Genomic DNA, 15,363 nt, shown 5'->3' on the forward strand with positions numbered 1-15,363 from the left:
TTGGCCAATAGAAAGGCTGATTCCTCTTACCAAACCCAAGTTCTACGCGACCCCTCCTCATCCAAGTTTAGGCGCTGAAGGGCGCGTGCCCAGGCACTGACTTTACTCCCAGGCCCGGGCTCAAGGTGTCCAATGAAAACGCAGGAGCCGGGCTTGGGGCGGGGCCTGGTGCGTGTTCAAAATTTAGGCGGTGGCCGCGAGGAAATGGCGGCTCGCTCGCGGTGGCGTATCTCCTGCTATGCAAAGCCGCAGGAGGGTGGCTTTTGTGATGGCACTAAGACAATTGACGAAACTTCTTTTACGACTTCCATGGAGTGGGACACACAGGTGGTGAAGGGGTCCTCGCCGCTTGGCCCCTCACGAATGGGGACGGAGGAGCCGTCATTAGGCCCGCAGCTGCCGTCTTGGCTGCAGCCCAAGAGGTGCATTGTGTTCCAGTGCGCGCAATGCCACGCTGTGCTCGCTGACTCGGTGCACCTCGCTTGGGACCTCTCGCGGTCCCTCGGGGCCATTGTCTTCTCCAGTGAGTGGGGGCGGTGTTTGGGGAGGTGAAGGAGGGTCCCCAGAGGTGTTCCAGCTTTCTCTCGGGGTGGCCGAATGCCGGCTGGGGAAGAAAACGGGATTAGGACTTGGAAATTAACCCATTGCCAGGGATGGGGGCAAGTTTTGTGGACATGATGAGCCCACCTGGAAGGCGTAGTTTTCCCTTTCAAGGCCCCACAGCTACTCATTCTGACCCGCTTTTCTTTCTTCCCAGGGGTTACAAATAACGTGATTTTGGAAGAGCCCTTCCTAGTTGGCATTGAAGGTTTACTCAAAGGCAGGTACGTACTGAGTTCCAGATGCGACTCTAGTCCCTGACTTGATACCGAGGAACGTAGAACGGACCTACACAAGTAGAAAACAGTTTCAATTGTGCGCTGAAAGAAAAGTTTATTCCATTCTACAGTGCATTGAAAGTATATAATGCTTTTACTTGTTTCAGTCTTCTAAAAGCTTGATGCATTAATGAATGGAAAAGTTGTATTTGTGTAGATTTTAAGATCTTCCTGGCCCTGGCTGGTGTGGCTCAGTGGACTGGGTGCTGGCTTCTGAACAGAAAGGTCGCTGGTTCAATTCCCAGTCAGGGCACATGCCTGGGTTGGGGGGGGGGCGGCGGCGGCAGGTTCCCAGTTGGGGGTGTGGGAGGCAACCAATCCGTGTACCTCTCACATGTTGATGTCTCTCCCACTCTTTCTCCCTCTCTTTCCTCTGAAAGTAAATAAATAAAATTTTCTTTATAAAAAGAAATCTTAGTGTCACATATCCTAGTAGCTGGTGCAAGTGAAGTGAGGCTAAGAAAGCTATCTAGTAGAGCAGTGATTTTCAACCTTTCTCATCTCATGGCACACACAAACTAATTAGTCAAATAGTCAAATTCTGAGGCAGTATATATATACTGCCAATCTGACAACAGATAGGTATAGATTTGGCTGTTGTTGTGTTGGCTGTTGTCATTCTTTTATTTGACAATCTAAGGGAAAAGAGGTCAGTGCCTCAGACTAAATAGTCATGTATTGTATATTTCAAAAATTCTTGCGTCACACCAGTTGAAAAATGCTGTTGTAATAAAGGAAAAAGGAGAAAACTATCTTTTGGTATATAGTGAGAATAACTTTTTAGAAAACACACCCTTTGAGGTAACTAGGACTTTTAAGTTTGCATTTAACCTGGAGTTTGTAATAAGCAATAGCAGGACTAGTTCTGCTGTAACCCAGAAAACTGGGGGACAAACAGCTGAAGGCAATGTGCTTGAATACAGTGATCAGTCCCTGTTACCCATGGTTTTGCTTTCCATGCTTCCAGGTACTCAGGCTCAATCACAGTCTGAAAATATTAAATGGAGAATTTCAGAAATATACAATTCATAAGTTTTCAATTCTGGAGAGTGTGATGAAATCTTAAATTTTGTCCAGTGTGTCTGCTGTATATACTACTTGATGGTTAGTTGTTTACTAGCTGGCTCAATTGTCAGAGTAATGGTCACAGTGCCAGTGTTTGTGTTCAAGTAATCCTTACTTTACTTAATAATGGTCCCAAAGTGAAAGAGTAGTAATGCTGTATTCAAATATAAAAAGAGAAGCTATAACGTGTGTGTATATGTAGGAAAACACAATATAAATAGGGTTCAGTGCTAGTTGCCTGGCTCAGTTAGGTGGAGCGTTGTTCTGTGTACCCAAGAAAGGGTGCTGTTTCAGTTCCTGGTCCAGGCACATGCCTGGGTTGCAGGTCCATCCCCGTTTGGGGGGTGTGTGGTGGTCAACCAATGGTTGTTTCTTTCTCTCCCCATCTCCTCTCTTCCCTTCTCTAAAATAAATTAATAAATATGTTTTGGGGTGAGGAGATATATAGTTTAGTACTATCCATGGTTTCAGCATTCCTTGGGAGTCTTAGAATATAAGTCTGATGTGGTTCAGTGGATTGAGCACCAGATTGTGGACCCAAAAGGTCACCATTTTGGTTCTTGGTCAGAGCACATGCCTAGGTTGTGGGCCAGGTCCCCTTTTGGGGGCATGGAGAGGGAACGAGTCAATGTTTTTCTTACATATCGATGTTTCTCTCCCTCTCTTTCATTCTCCTTTCACCTCTCTAAAAATAAATACAATTTTTTTAAAAAAGAGTATCCACTGAGGATAAGGGGTATTACTGTATTGCCTAGTAAACTTTGCATCTTGCCTGTACTATGATTTACAAGTGACAACAAAGTGCTCAGTGAATTTGAATGATAAGGCTCCTCAATTTTGAGTGTTGGCTTTAACAGCAAGATAATTCATTCTAACCAGTTTGGTTCAGTTTTAGGGTTAAAATATAGGGATTCTTATTTGCTTTAGTTAGAAACCAGGAAGAGTTCTGTTGCTTCTCTTTCCCAACCAAATGACTCTATCCTTACTGGAGTGTCCTCTTCCCACTCAAAGGGAACAGAGGGAAGGAGTGGTGGGTTGCTTGGAATGGGACCCTATGGGGCCAGAGGCAGAAGCTCTCTGAATATCACCTTAGAAGGAGGATAATGCACCTAGACCCATGCTGTTCAGTGCTGGGGCCACTAGCCACTTCTAGTTATTAAGTGCTGTGGCCATTCTGACTTGAGATATGCTGTGAGTGCAAAATACATACTGGATTTTGAACACTTGGTACCAAAAAGTTAATATTTAGAAATAATGATTACATGTTGAAATTATATTTTTGATATATTGGGTAGCATAAAACATTAAAATAATTTCACCTGCTTAAAAATTATTTTTAACTGACAGAATTTTAAATTACTTAATGTGGCTCATGTATTTCTGTTGAACAGTTCTGATGTAGATGATTTATAAGACACTGGAGGGAAAAACCATGTATTTGGGTATTTTTGGAATAAGGGCAACAGTGGGACTTGGCGGGAAGAGATTTATTGTCAGGAATTTGCTCGTGCAGTTACAGAGGATGAGAAATCCCAGAGCTGTAGTTAACAAGCTGGATACACCAGAGAGCCATTGGTTTATCTCCAGTCCAAGTTCACGAGCCTGAGAGCCAGGGGAGCCAAAGGGATAAGTTCTAGTACAAAAGCCAGCAGACTCTAGAGCCAAGAGGAACCTACATTTTAGTTCAAGTCCAAAGGCAGGATGAAAGACCAATGCTAGAGTTCAAAGCAGTCAGGCAAGAGTTCCCTGTTATTTTTGAGAGAGTCAGTCTTTTGTTCTAGTCCAGCACTGATGAGATGAGGGCCACCGACCTGGATCTGTTAGCTTCTTTACTCAGTCTGCAGATTGAAATGTTAATCTCTTTAAAAAGCACCCTCACAAACACATTTGAGATGATGTTTGACAAAGTAACTGGGCACACTGTGGCTCACTTAAGTTGACATGCAAAATTTAACCATTACTGCCCTGGCTGGTGTAGCTCAGTGGATTGAGCGCGGACCTGCGAACCAGACGATCGCGGTTCGATTCCCAGTCAGGGCACATGCCTGGGTTGCAGGCCAGTTCCCTGCGGGCCAACTCCCAGCAGGGGACGCACGAAAGGCAACCATACATTGATGTTTCTCTCCCTCTCTCCTTCCCTTCACCTCGAAAGATAAATAAATAAAATATTAAAAAAAAAATTTAACCATTACTTGTTAACTTGGTACCCACATGTATCTCTTAAAACTATACTTAATCTTCAAATAAAGACAATAACAAGATCATAATTATGTAACATGGTGCAACTATTTTACATAAAGCTGAAAATGAACCAACCCCTTCTCCAGAAAAGGGGGTAAAGTCTGTAACTGATGTTTACTTTTCTCCTTGCTTTCTCGTCACTTAAATACTATGGTACAAATTTATCAGTAATGTTATAGATAATATACCTTATGTTACATGATAAGGGAATAAGAAAGGGAAGAAAACATATATACACACATACATTCATAACAAAATACAGTGGAAATAAATACTCATGACAGTTACAGCTCTCTTTTCTATAACCGGGCACGTGGTCATAGCTGCTGTTTGTAACTACCTTCCTCTGCTGCCCGTTGTGTGTTTCTTCTGCCTTCAGCCCGCGCTCGCTGGTCATAGTTCTTTACCTGGTGTCGGGTACAAACCTTTGTGAAGGACCTGAGCCATTAGCTGACTAATATTCAATGAAATAAAAATGACCACAGCCAATGCAACAGCCAAAATTATACCTAATTTTTTTCTCAGATTGGCAAAAAATATATTTTTTTGGTGTGCCACAAAATTTTAGTAATTAGTTTATGTGTGCTATGAGATAAAAATTTTGGAAGGTCTATAGTTACTATGCTTTGTGTAATGTAATTAATTTCTACATAGGATTTAATTCAAATTAATGCAGCTTTATTTAATGGCTGGCTTTGTGGTTGCCATCATCACAAAAATTGCAGTACTACATGTGCGGTATAGGACTTCATTCATCAATAAATTTAGTATATTTTGTTGCTTGGGTTTCTTAGTATCTGTTCATATGAATCTGTTTCTTTTTAGCCATGTGATTTTTGTATTCAATTTCACTGCATACAGATTTCTTCTCTTACCAAGCCACTTTAAAATTGCTTTTAAAAATAAAAGTAAATTAAATTGTTTTTAGTACAGGCATAAGGTAACATGGTTTAGTTTTCCTAAAACATTTCTTTGTAATATTTAGATGTTTGTGTATACCAGTAAATATGGTAAATGACTTAATCCAAGTGGTATAACTAACACGAAAATCAACATTTCCTGATTCTTTATCCAGTAATGTTTCAGAGGATGAAGGAAAAGAAAATGGATGGCTTGTTAGAGAGATAGGATTACTTTTCTTTTTAAAAAAGTTTTTTGTTTCATCTACAAAATAAAAATCTTTGTTTGAATGCTATTAATAAATTGTTTAGTAAGGCCTAGTCAACTTGATTGCTCATTGGTAGCTAATTTAAATGGTCATGTGTAGTTTTGTATGTTTAAATGTTAATCTGATTAGTTAGCTCTTTGTCTGCTTTCCAGACATAAATTACTTTTCTCTGTTGAAGTGACGGTTGTGCATCCGTAATTTTTAAAAATTATATATATTTTTTCTATTACCATTTAGTCCCCTTCCGTAGTCACCACATTGTTGTCCACGTCCATGAGTCCTTTTTCCATGGTTTCTTTTGTGGCCGAAGTGCACAAGGTTATCTATCATCTAAGGTGTAATTATATTAAAACCTGAGTTAACCTTTCTTGAATGTGACAATCTTATGATAGCGTCGTTTTTAGGAATGCTTCCAGAGACTGGTTCTTTTCTATTTGTTTCTGATTTTCTTTCTTACCCATATTCTGCTTTTTTTTCTCCCAGCACTTACAACCTTTTATTCTGTAGTTCCTGTGGGATTCCCATTGGTTTCCATCTATATTCTACCCATGCTGCCCTGGCTGCCTTGAGAGGACACTTCTGCCTTTCCAGTGATAAAATGATGTGGTGAGTAAACTTAGATATTCTTTTTTTTTAAAGAGTTTATTTTATTTATTTTTAGAGAGGGGAAGGGAGGGAGAAAGAGAAGGAGAGAGACATCGATCAGTTGCCTATCCTATGTGCCCTGACTGGAAACCAAACCCACAACCTAGGCATGTGCTCTGACTGGGAATCAACTGGCAATGTTTTGCTTTACAGAGTGACACTCAACTAACTGAGTTGCCCTGGTCAGGGCAATTTCTTAATCTTTAAAGTGAGTTGGACCCAAAGGTCTGTATAGCCTTTTTTAAGTAGAAATTGGGAAAGTATAGGTAGCATGAGTCTGGGAAGATAGTATATTTATATCCGTGTGTATCAAAATGAATTTGGTTGCCAGTCACAGAAAAGCTGACTAACAGTGGCTTTCACAAGTCGGGGTGGGTGGTTGGCCACTAGTGGCTCAGCTGTGACAAGGCTCTGGGTGGGCACCGCTGCCGGAATTACCCATAGACAGCAGCCTCCCCGCCTGGAGGGAAAAGGATAAGGGAAGTATGGGGATATAGGGAAAGGTATTCTTTTATCAGCAAAATAATTATTGGCCCGAGCTGTGTCACACAATTGCCTTAAGCTGGGTAAACAAGTCTGTGGAAATAAGGAACAAAATTGCCACAGTTGGCTTAGAACAGTTGTGGTTCAGCTCTGGGACAGAGTGCACAGCTGCCCTGAACAAAGTCTTGGCTCCATGAACACCAGAGAACTGAGGAATGGCTTCTGGGTAGGCAACCAACAGTTGTCATGTGGTTATTTTTTTTCTAACCATGCTGCAGCATCTACTGTAGAGTGGGAAGCTTAGACTCCTCACGATTATGTGACCTTGGTTTTTGTCTAGTTTTTCCTGGGATATTTTTGTCTTGTGTATTCCTGGCATGAGGAACTTGGCTCTCTGATAGCTTGTTACTTGAGAATTTGTTTTTCCTACACGTTACATTATGAATCTTGAAGTGGAAATCAGTAAGAAGGCAGTCTTTATTCGACAGATATTGCCTGAGAGGGCAAGTTTGGTTCATTGATAATCTGAACTGTAGTGTGGTAGTAATACTTCGTTTTCTGCCTAGCTACCTCTTAGAAACAAAAGCCATCGTAAGTGCATCTGAGGTGGATATTCACAACGTGCCTCTACCGGAAAAGATTGCAGAGGTAAAGTTGCATGATTGTTGTATGTTTCCTGTAATCTAGACAACTCCTGATAGTTTCTACTAATGAACTTGGGGGCAGTGAAGTGATGTGATACTCAAACTGTTCTTTTTTTTCTCCCCCCAGCAGTTCTTTATTCTTGTTGACATACCTTATTGAATTTGTGACACAGCAAAATATTCAAGTCCTGTTGAAAGGTCTAGTTCAGGGGAAGCTGGAGAGCTGCTCCACTCCCTCATTCCTGTACTCTCCATCCTGTGCCAGGAATGGACGCTGTCATCGTGCACAGATCTGTCCTCTTTGCACACGACATATACTTAGATGTCTTAGAAGAAAGATTGGTAAAATGACCATTAAGAATTCTTATTTAAGTGAGTTTTACTAGTGGTTGATGGTTTTGAGTTAAAGCAACTTTGTTTTGGTAGCTTGTCAACTCTGAGTGGAAACTTGGCTATAATTTTACTACCTACAGAAAAATTTATTGTTGATTTTGTTTTTAGAAGTGTTAATAGTTTATTCCTTGCTAGTTACACATTTAACAGGGAATCAGTAAGAATGCAGTCGTTAATGTTTTGCTTTGTGTCACAAATTCAATAAGGTATGTCAAACCAAGTTCAAAGAACTGTGGTAAAAATTAGGAGACACAAAGTATGACCCATATACAGAATAAAAAGCAGGCATCAGAAACTACCTTTTAAGTGGCCCAAACATTGGACTTAGAAGGAAAAGCCTTCAAAGCAGCTATTATAAATTGACCAAAAATAAATAAATAAAACCAGGCTTAAAGAAGTGAAGGAGCTTTTTCTGCCAGAACCTCCATCTTCCAGTAATCTGCCAAAATGACTGACACAAAGGGAAAGAGGAGAGGTACCCACTCTGTGTCCTCTAGGCCTTTTAGAAAACAGGGAGTTGCTCCTTTGGCCACAAACCTGAGAATCTACAAGAAAGGTGATATTGTAGGCATCAAGGGAATGGGCACTGCTGAAAAAGGAATGCCCCACAGATGTTCCCATGGCAAAACCGGAAGAGTCTACATGGTCACCCAGCATGCAGTGGGCATTGTTGTAAACAAGCAAGGGCAAGATTCTTGCCAAGAGAGTTAATATTGAGCATATATAGCACACTAAGAGCCAAGATAGCTTCCTGAAACATGTAAAGAAAAATGATCAAAAAAGGAAGGACGCCGAAGAGAAAGGTACCTGGGTTCAGCTGAGGCGTCAGCCTGCGCCACCCAGAGGAGCACACCACGTGAGAACCAGTGGGAAGGAGCCTGAGCTGCTGGAGACCATTCCCTAGGACTTCATGGCATGATGAGTGTGGAAAAATAAAATACCTCTGTACTGATTTTTTTCAAAAGAAAAAAATGTAAGGTGACCATGTCTCATTAAATAGAGGATATCCCTGCCCTGGCCAGGTGGCTTGGCTGAAGAGTTGTCCTGTACACCAGAGGGTTGCAGGTTCAGTCCCCAGTAGGGGGGCATGCATATGGGAGGCAACCAATTGGTATTTCTCTCTCTCTTTCTCTCACCCTCTCTCCATCCCTCCCTCCATCTCTCCCTCCATCTCTCCCTTCCTCTCTTTATCTAAAATCAATAAATATATCCTCAGGTGAGGATTCAAAAAAATAGAGAATATCCCTAAAGAGAGAGAGAAATTATAAAAAATATAGTAAAAATCTTGTGAGTTGAAAAGTACAATAGCTGAAACAAAAGTTTCACTAGGGCTCAGTTGAACTAGTCAAAGAAAGAATCAGCTAACTTGGAGATACTGACGATCTCATGCAATCTGAAGAGGAGAGAAACAATGAAGAGAAATGAACTGAATGAACCTAAGAAACCTGCTGGACATATCAAGTACACATAAATATGCTTTGGTAATGAGGCTACAGATTGGGAGAGGAGAGAGAGAAAGCAATAGAAAAACTATTCAAGGAAATAATGGTTGAAAACTTTTAAAATTGATGGGAAACATTAATTTACATATTTGTAACCTCAGCAAGCTCAGGAAGGATAAATGCAGAGACCTGTACCCCAGCACATCATAGTAAAAGTGTTGGAATATACACAGAAAATAATCTTGAAAGCAGCAAAAAAAAAAAATTCATCCCATCCCATCCAAGAGCACCCCAATAAGATTAATAGGAAATAAGATATTTTTTGTTAACCCTGACTTCAGCAGAAGACTGTTATTCATTATTCTGTGTTCCATGATAAATTTATAAGTTCATTAATGAGTCTATGTATATACCACATGCTGAGTACACCATGAAGCTGGATTCTAAATACAGCTACTTTAAGGTGCAAGAAGTATTGAAAATTATTGAATTTCAATTAACATCTCTTCTAAACCTGGGAAGCAGAGCTACTTTTGACCATTAGCAGAATATTAAAGTCATTTTTTTTTTTACTATGAACGGAGTTAGAAAACAGATATATTCTTGCCACTAGAAAAGGAGAGGAAGACCAGTTAATCCTTCTCTCCACAAGTTCTCTTTCCTTATTCTTGTCTTCTCAGTTTTTGGAGTTTCAGCCTGATGATAGGATTAGGCAAGGAGGAGACAGAAGCAGTGATGTTCAGCAGCAATAGATGGTCTTTTTTCATGTGAAACTATCTGAGGATCTAATTGTACTCTGTTATATTTATATACATTTCTGTCAGAAATAGAACAAATGTATTAATAAATGTGTTGAAACACTGCCAGCTCCCAATAACTAGCTTGAATTTGAAGTGACTTCTAGAATCAGCAAATTGAGAGATAAGTTTATGGTGCCCTGATATGTGTATATTTCTCTTCCCAGCTGAAAGAGAAGATAATGTTAATGCATAGTCACTTAAATTCACTGATGGAGATGTTGAAGGAAGTGGCTCCTGACCAGTCCAAGCCAGAAAACTGATCTAGAACCAGAGTTTGAGTACCAGGGTCAGTCTTTACTGCTATCTTCAAAAAACAGGTGTTGTGTGATAATTTCTTGACAAAGATTGACTTCAACAATGGACAGCAAATACAGTTTATTATGTTTACCTCTGCTGATTTTCTGAATGATCTGTGAAGCTCTTTCTCAAAGATGAGAAACTAAGGAGACTTCTGTCCAGGTTTCATAACTATTTGCCTTCAGAAATTATTTTAGGCCCTGGCTGGTGTAGCTCAGTGGATTGAGTGCGGGCCTGTGAACCAGAGGATCGTGGTTCGATTCCCAGTCAGGACATATGCCTGGGTTGCAGGCCAGTTCCCAGCAGGGGATGCATGAGAGGCAACCATACATTGGTATTTCTCTCCCTCTCTCCTTCCCTTCCCCTCTAAAGATAAATAAATAAAATCTTTAATTAAAAAAAATTATTTTAGCTTTCTTACCAGTTTCATAATAATTTCTTAAAACATCTTCAATTTCACATTTAGGGATTAAGAGGCAGTGTGCCATGCTCTGATCTAAAGAAGCTTGTTAAAATAAAGTTGTACTTAATGCCGACTATTGTGATTTCTACATGGAGCAGTTATATGAATACTGACAGACTTTTTTTAATGTAAAATACAGGAATATACATATTCTATAGGTAACATTCAGTAAGTTGGACAATACACAATTTTTCACTTTTCAATTGGAAACTGAGTTTAATAGGTAATGAGTAATAAATCATCAGACATTCACCAAAATACTGTGGGGCTTTTTTGTATTTTGCTGTACATAGCACTTTGGCTCATAGCAGCTGCAGTAAGGGTTCGAGGAAAAGGGACACAGAATTATAAGCACACATAGCAGGTAACTGAACTGGCCTTGGGGGGTCAAGTGAAACCCTTGAGGGTTTCAGCGGTGGTCTGAAAGGCAAGTAAGAGCTAACAAGGTGGGGGAACAGCCTATTCAAAGGCCCTGTGAGGCCTTAAAAGAAGTCCTGCAGTTCTGGTAGCCAGAAACCAGAATGTGCAAGGTCCTACTGGACTCTGAAAAGCTGTTTTTATCGCAAGAATAATGAGAAACCCTTGAAGAATTTTCAGAGGACTGTGGCAGGATCAGATTCTCAGAACCTCGTGATGGCCGTCCTGTGGAGAATGGGTGGGAGGGGCTAACACTGGCATAGACAACAGATGGGACCAAGGGGCAGTGCTTAGAGAAGTTAACTTGGTTCAGATGTAGCTAGATTTTTTTAAAAGCAGATTCTTTCCATTTTATACTGCATAAAGGATATTTCCCTTTAAAATATTTTAAATTGCTGAAGATTCTGATTTGCTTTATGCTTTCAAGTTGCAAAATTTGGCTTTGTAAGTGAGGGTGTGAAGCCTCTGGCAACAAACAGTATCAGAAAATTAGCACCATATTGAACTGCCTGAGGCTTTTGACTGTATGTCGTTCTATCTGCCTCAAAATATTTCCTTAATCTCAATTAAAAAGCTGTTCTTATGTAGGTATTTTCTTTAACTTCTGGATCTGCCATTTGGGAGACTTTCAATAGAAAATTAAATGCTTGAACCTGACATCAAATTAAGCTGGCTGGTTTTAAAGAGATTTCTTTTTTCCCAAATATAAATTATATGCTCACTTAGAAAAACATGCAGGTATAGTTATGTGACAAAATTAAGCCTGTACATTTTCCCTTTCCATTTTTGAGAGGCATAATATAGCATACTGAGAAGCTCTGAAGCCAAATGATTTGGTTTCAGATTGTGCCCTAGGTACTTACCAGCTATGAACTTGAAGAATTGACTGAAGCTATTTTTGTAAAATAGGGATTAAAAACTAGGGATATAATGTGGATTTAAAACAAGTTAATGAATACACCTAAGATAATCAGTGTTGGGAACTGCCCTGCCAGGTTTCGGAAGCTGTAACCCCCCCACCCCTGCCACCCCTATGGCTAAGGCCGAGTATAGGGCCTTGGGACCATAAGCCACTAAGGAGACAAACCTTATCTTCCTGGCAAAGGTGCCACCTCTGCCCCCTTTTACTTCACCCTGCTTGGCCCCAGGAGGATGACTGTTTAGCCAGACAGGTAAGATTCCTTAAGGGAGGGATGACCTAAGACAGATAATTGATCAACGTGGAGGCCTCAAGGAAGTACTTGGGGGGCTACAGAAAAAGAGGGTGATGGACCCTCACCCCTTGGCTTTTGAGTCCTCATTCTGTCTTAAGTCTAATCTCCTAGCTGCCTTACTTCCCTTGCCTGACTTAAGCCTGAAACAATGACAGAGGGTGGTGCAGCCCTGGGCAGCCCTGGGCAGCCCTGGGCAGGCATGGGCATTCCCCTGGGGCTATCAGGCCTAAGAAGGAATGCATAAAATCCTGTGAAACCTGCTTTGCTAAGAATGCCCCCAATTTTCTGGGTCCAAGCATGAAATGAGTTTGTTTCCCAAAGTTTTATAGCCCTTTAGCTAACTGACCCTGATTCAGAATAAGCCCTCACAGTTCTTTGTATGTTATCTATTTCTTTGTATGTATCTTTATATGTTTGAATCATTACTGCCTGACAATATTTGATGAGCTTTACCTGTATTCCTATGCAAATCGAACCCAATAAAAGCCCACTGAAGAACAGGCTCAAGGCCCTTCTCTGAGACTGGCCACCTTTCCTTCCTCAGCAGATCATGTCTTGGTAGACGTATTCTTATCTGATGGCCAGGGAGGCACTGCTGGAAAAAGCTCCCCCACAAATCAGAGCAATGCTTAGTATAGTAAGTGCTCAATAAACTAGCTATTATAACCTTCATGTGTGTGGCTATATATACACAGGCATAAAGGCAGTTATATATTTTTTCTTTTTAAAAATATTTATCTTTACAGGGGAAGGGAAGGAGAGAGGGAGAGAAATATCAATGTATGGTTGCCTATTGTGTGTCCCCTGCTGGGAACTGGCCTGCAACCCAGGCATGTGCCCTCCCTGGGAATCGAACTGCGATCCTCTGGTTTGAAGGCCCGCGCTCAATCCATTGAGCTATACCAGCCAGGACAAGGCAGTTATATTTTTAACATTATTCTGCAACCATATTCTGACACAATAAATGTCATGAGCAACTTTCTCTAGCAGCCCCCACACAAATTATTTCATTCATTTTAACATTAACTCAGCAATACAAATATATCATAATTTAATCATTCTTATATTCGATCCTTGTATCTGTACTGATATTTCCTTTTTTATTTTTCAATATTTTATTGATTGTGCCATTACAGTTGTCCCATTCCCCCCTTCATTCCCCTCCACCCTCCCCAACCATTCCCGCCCTTTTGTTCATGTTCATGTGTCACAAGTTCTTTAGATTCTGTATTTCCCATAGTATTCCTGCCCTCCCCCGTGTATTTTCTACCTACCGTCTATGCTACTTATTCTCTGTACCTTCTCCCCCTCCCCTGTTGCTAACCCTCCATGTGATCTCCATTTCTATGGTTCCACTCCTGATCTAGCTGTCCTCTTAGTTTGCTTTTGTTTTAGGTGTGGTTGTTAATAACTGTGAGTTTGCTGTCCTTTCACTGTTCATATTTTTTATCTTCTTTTTCTTAGTTAAGTCCCTTTAACATTTCATATAATAAGGGCTTGGTGATGATGAACTCCTTGAATTTGACCTTATCTGAGAAGCACTTTATCTGCCTTTCCATTCTAAATGAAAACTTTGCTGGATAGAGCATTCTTGGATGTAGGTCTTTGGATTTCATGACTTGGAATACTTCTTTCCAGCCCCTTCTTGCCTGTAAGGTCTCTTTTGAGAAATCCGCTGATAGTCTGATGGGCACTCCTTTGTAGGTGACTGTCCTCTTATCTCTTGCTGCTTCTAGAATTCTCTCCTTCATTTTAATTTTGGCTAATGTAATGATGATGTTCCTTGGTGTGTTCCTTCTTGGGTCCAACTTCTTTGGGACTCTCTGAGCTTCCTGGATTTCCTGGAAGTCTATTTCCTTTGCCAGACTGGGGAAGTTCTCCTTTATTATTTGTTCAAATAAGTTTTCCACTTGTGGCTGTTCCTCTTCCCCTTCTAGTACCCCTATAACTTGGATGTTGGAACGTTTAAAGATGTCCTGGAGGTTCCTAAGCTGCTCATTTTTTAAAAAATTCTTGTTTTTCTTCATTCTTTTCTGTTTGGTCATTTTTTTCTTCTTTCTGGTCCACTTCCTTGATTTGAGTCCCAGTTTCCTTTCCATCACTATTGGTTTCCTGTGCATTTCCCTTCATTTCAATTAGTTTAGCCTTCATATGTTCCTCTAATTTGTGGCTAAAATCCACCAATTCTGTGAGCATCCTGGTCACCAGTATTTTGAACTGTGCATCTGAAAGGCTGGCTATTTCTTGGTCACTTAGAATTATAGGCTCTGGGGTTCGAGGTGTTCTTGAGTCATGTTTGGTCTCTTCTCACCTGTTATGTATGAGGGGTGGAGTCTTAGGTGTTCACCAGGACCGGACGGCCCAGTCGCTGGGTTGTGACACAGTCTCGATGAGTGGTTCGTTGTTGTCAGACTTCCGTACAGTTCAATTTTCACTGTTTTGGCTGCATTTTTGTTTCTAAAACTTTGCCTTCTTTAAATTTAGTTGTGGGAGGGGGCACAGTGTTTGAACCTACGCCGCCATCTTGGCCGGAAGTGTACTGGTATTTCTGTTGAGTGACTTTTAGTACAGTGTCAAAGGACATGTGCATTTACAATTTTGATATTACTACTTCTTAAATGTTATGCTAATTGATATTCTCACAAGTGGCTGACTTCTTAAATGTGCTTTAAGTAGTGTAAGAGCCCCTCTCAGAGTCGAACAAACATCGATGATAGAGTGGCTGACACTAACAGATTCTAAGACTACTTTACTAAAGTTTGATACCATGTATTATTGTCTGTATATTGAATAAGTTTCAAGATTCCATGTAAGAATAAACCTGCATACTGAAGGTCCCTGAGTTTTAAACTCAAAAGCTCCTTAATTAATAGCAGAAACCATCTTCATTATTGTAAGCCCAAGATCTAGCATCTGGGAATGAACTGTATCAGTAACTGTATGTTAAATGAATAGTCTCATAAATCAAAGGCACTATTAGTCACACCATAAAAAAACCACACAGATTTTGTTCCTCTACAATATTCAATCCCAAAGAAATTTGTAAGGTCTGATTATTTATTTATTTATCTTTTTTTTTTTTTTTTAGAGGGGAAGGAGAGGGAGAGAAACATCAATGTATGGTTGCCTTTCATGCGTCCCCTGCTGGGTGTTGGCCTGCAGGGAACTGGCTTGCAACCCAGGCATGTGCCCTGACTGGGAATCGAACCGCGA

At 40.5% G+C, this 15,363-nt stretch overlaps 1 protein-coding gene and 1 pseudogene across 1 annotated transcript; both read left to right on the forward strand.

Moving 5' to 3' along the window:
- The first annotated feature begins 123 nt into the window (after positions 1–123).
- OIP5 (Opa interacting protein 5) lies at positions 124–10,253 on the forward strand. The gene is made up of 5 exons (XM_037056037.1): positions 124–523; positions 758–824; positions 5,836–5,958; positions 7,047–7,128; positions 9,924–10,253. The coding sequence occupies exons 1-5, from the start codon at positions 133–135 to the stop codon at positions 10,017–10,019; spliced, it is 759 nt and encodes a 252-aa protein (XP_036911932.1). The 5' UTR covers positions 124–132; the 3' UTR covers positions 10,020–10,253.
- Positions 7,965–8,436, forward strand: LOC118993560 (60S ribosomal protein L21-like; annotated as a pseudogene).
- Positions 10,254–15,363: the final 5,110 nt, after the last annotated feature.

The sequence above is a fragment of the Sturnira hondurensis genome, unplaced genomic scaffold, assembly GCF_014824575.4.
Source record: "Sturnira hondurensis isolate 20B ecotype Veracruz unplaced genomic scaffold, ASM1482457v3 Scaffold0008782, whole genome shotgun sequence".
In the NCBI taxonomy this organism is placed as follows: Eukaryota; Metazoa; Chordata; class Mammalia; order Chiroptera; family Phyllostomidae; genus Sturnira; species Sturnira hondurensis.

Coding starts and splice junctions, on each gene's coding strand:
- OIP5 (XM_037056037.1), top strand. CDS start 133: ATGAAAACGCAGGAGCCGGGCTTGGGGCGGGGCCTGGTGCGTGTTCAA. Junction 825..5,835: donor GAAGGTTTACTCAAAGGCAG/GTACGTACTGAG, acceptor TTTTTCTCCCAG/CACTTACAACCTTTTATTCT. Junction 5,959..7,046: donor TCCAGTGATAAAATGATGTG/GTGAGTAAACTT, acceptor TTTTCTGCCTAG/CTACCTCTTAGAAACAAAAG.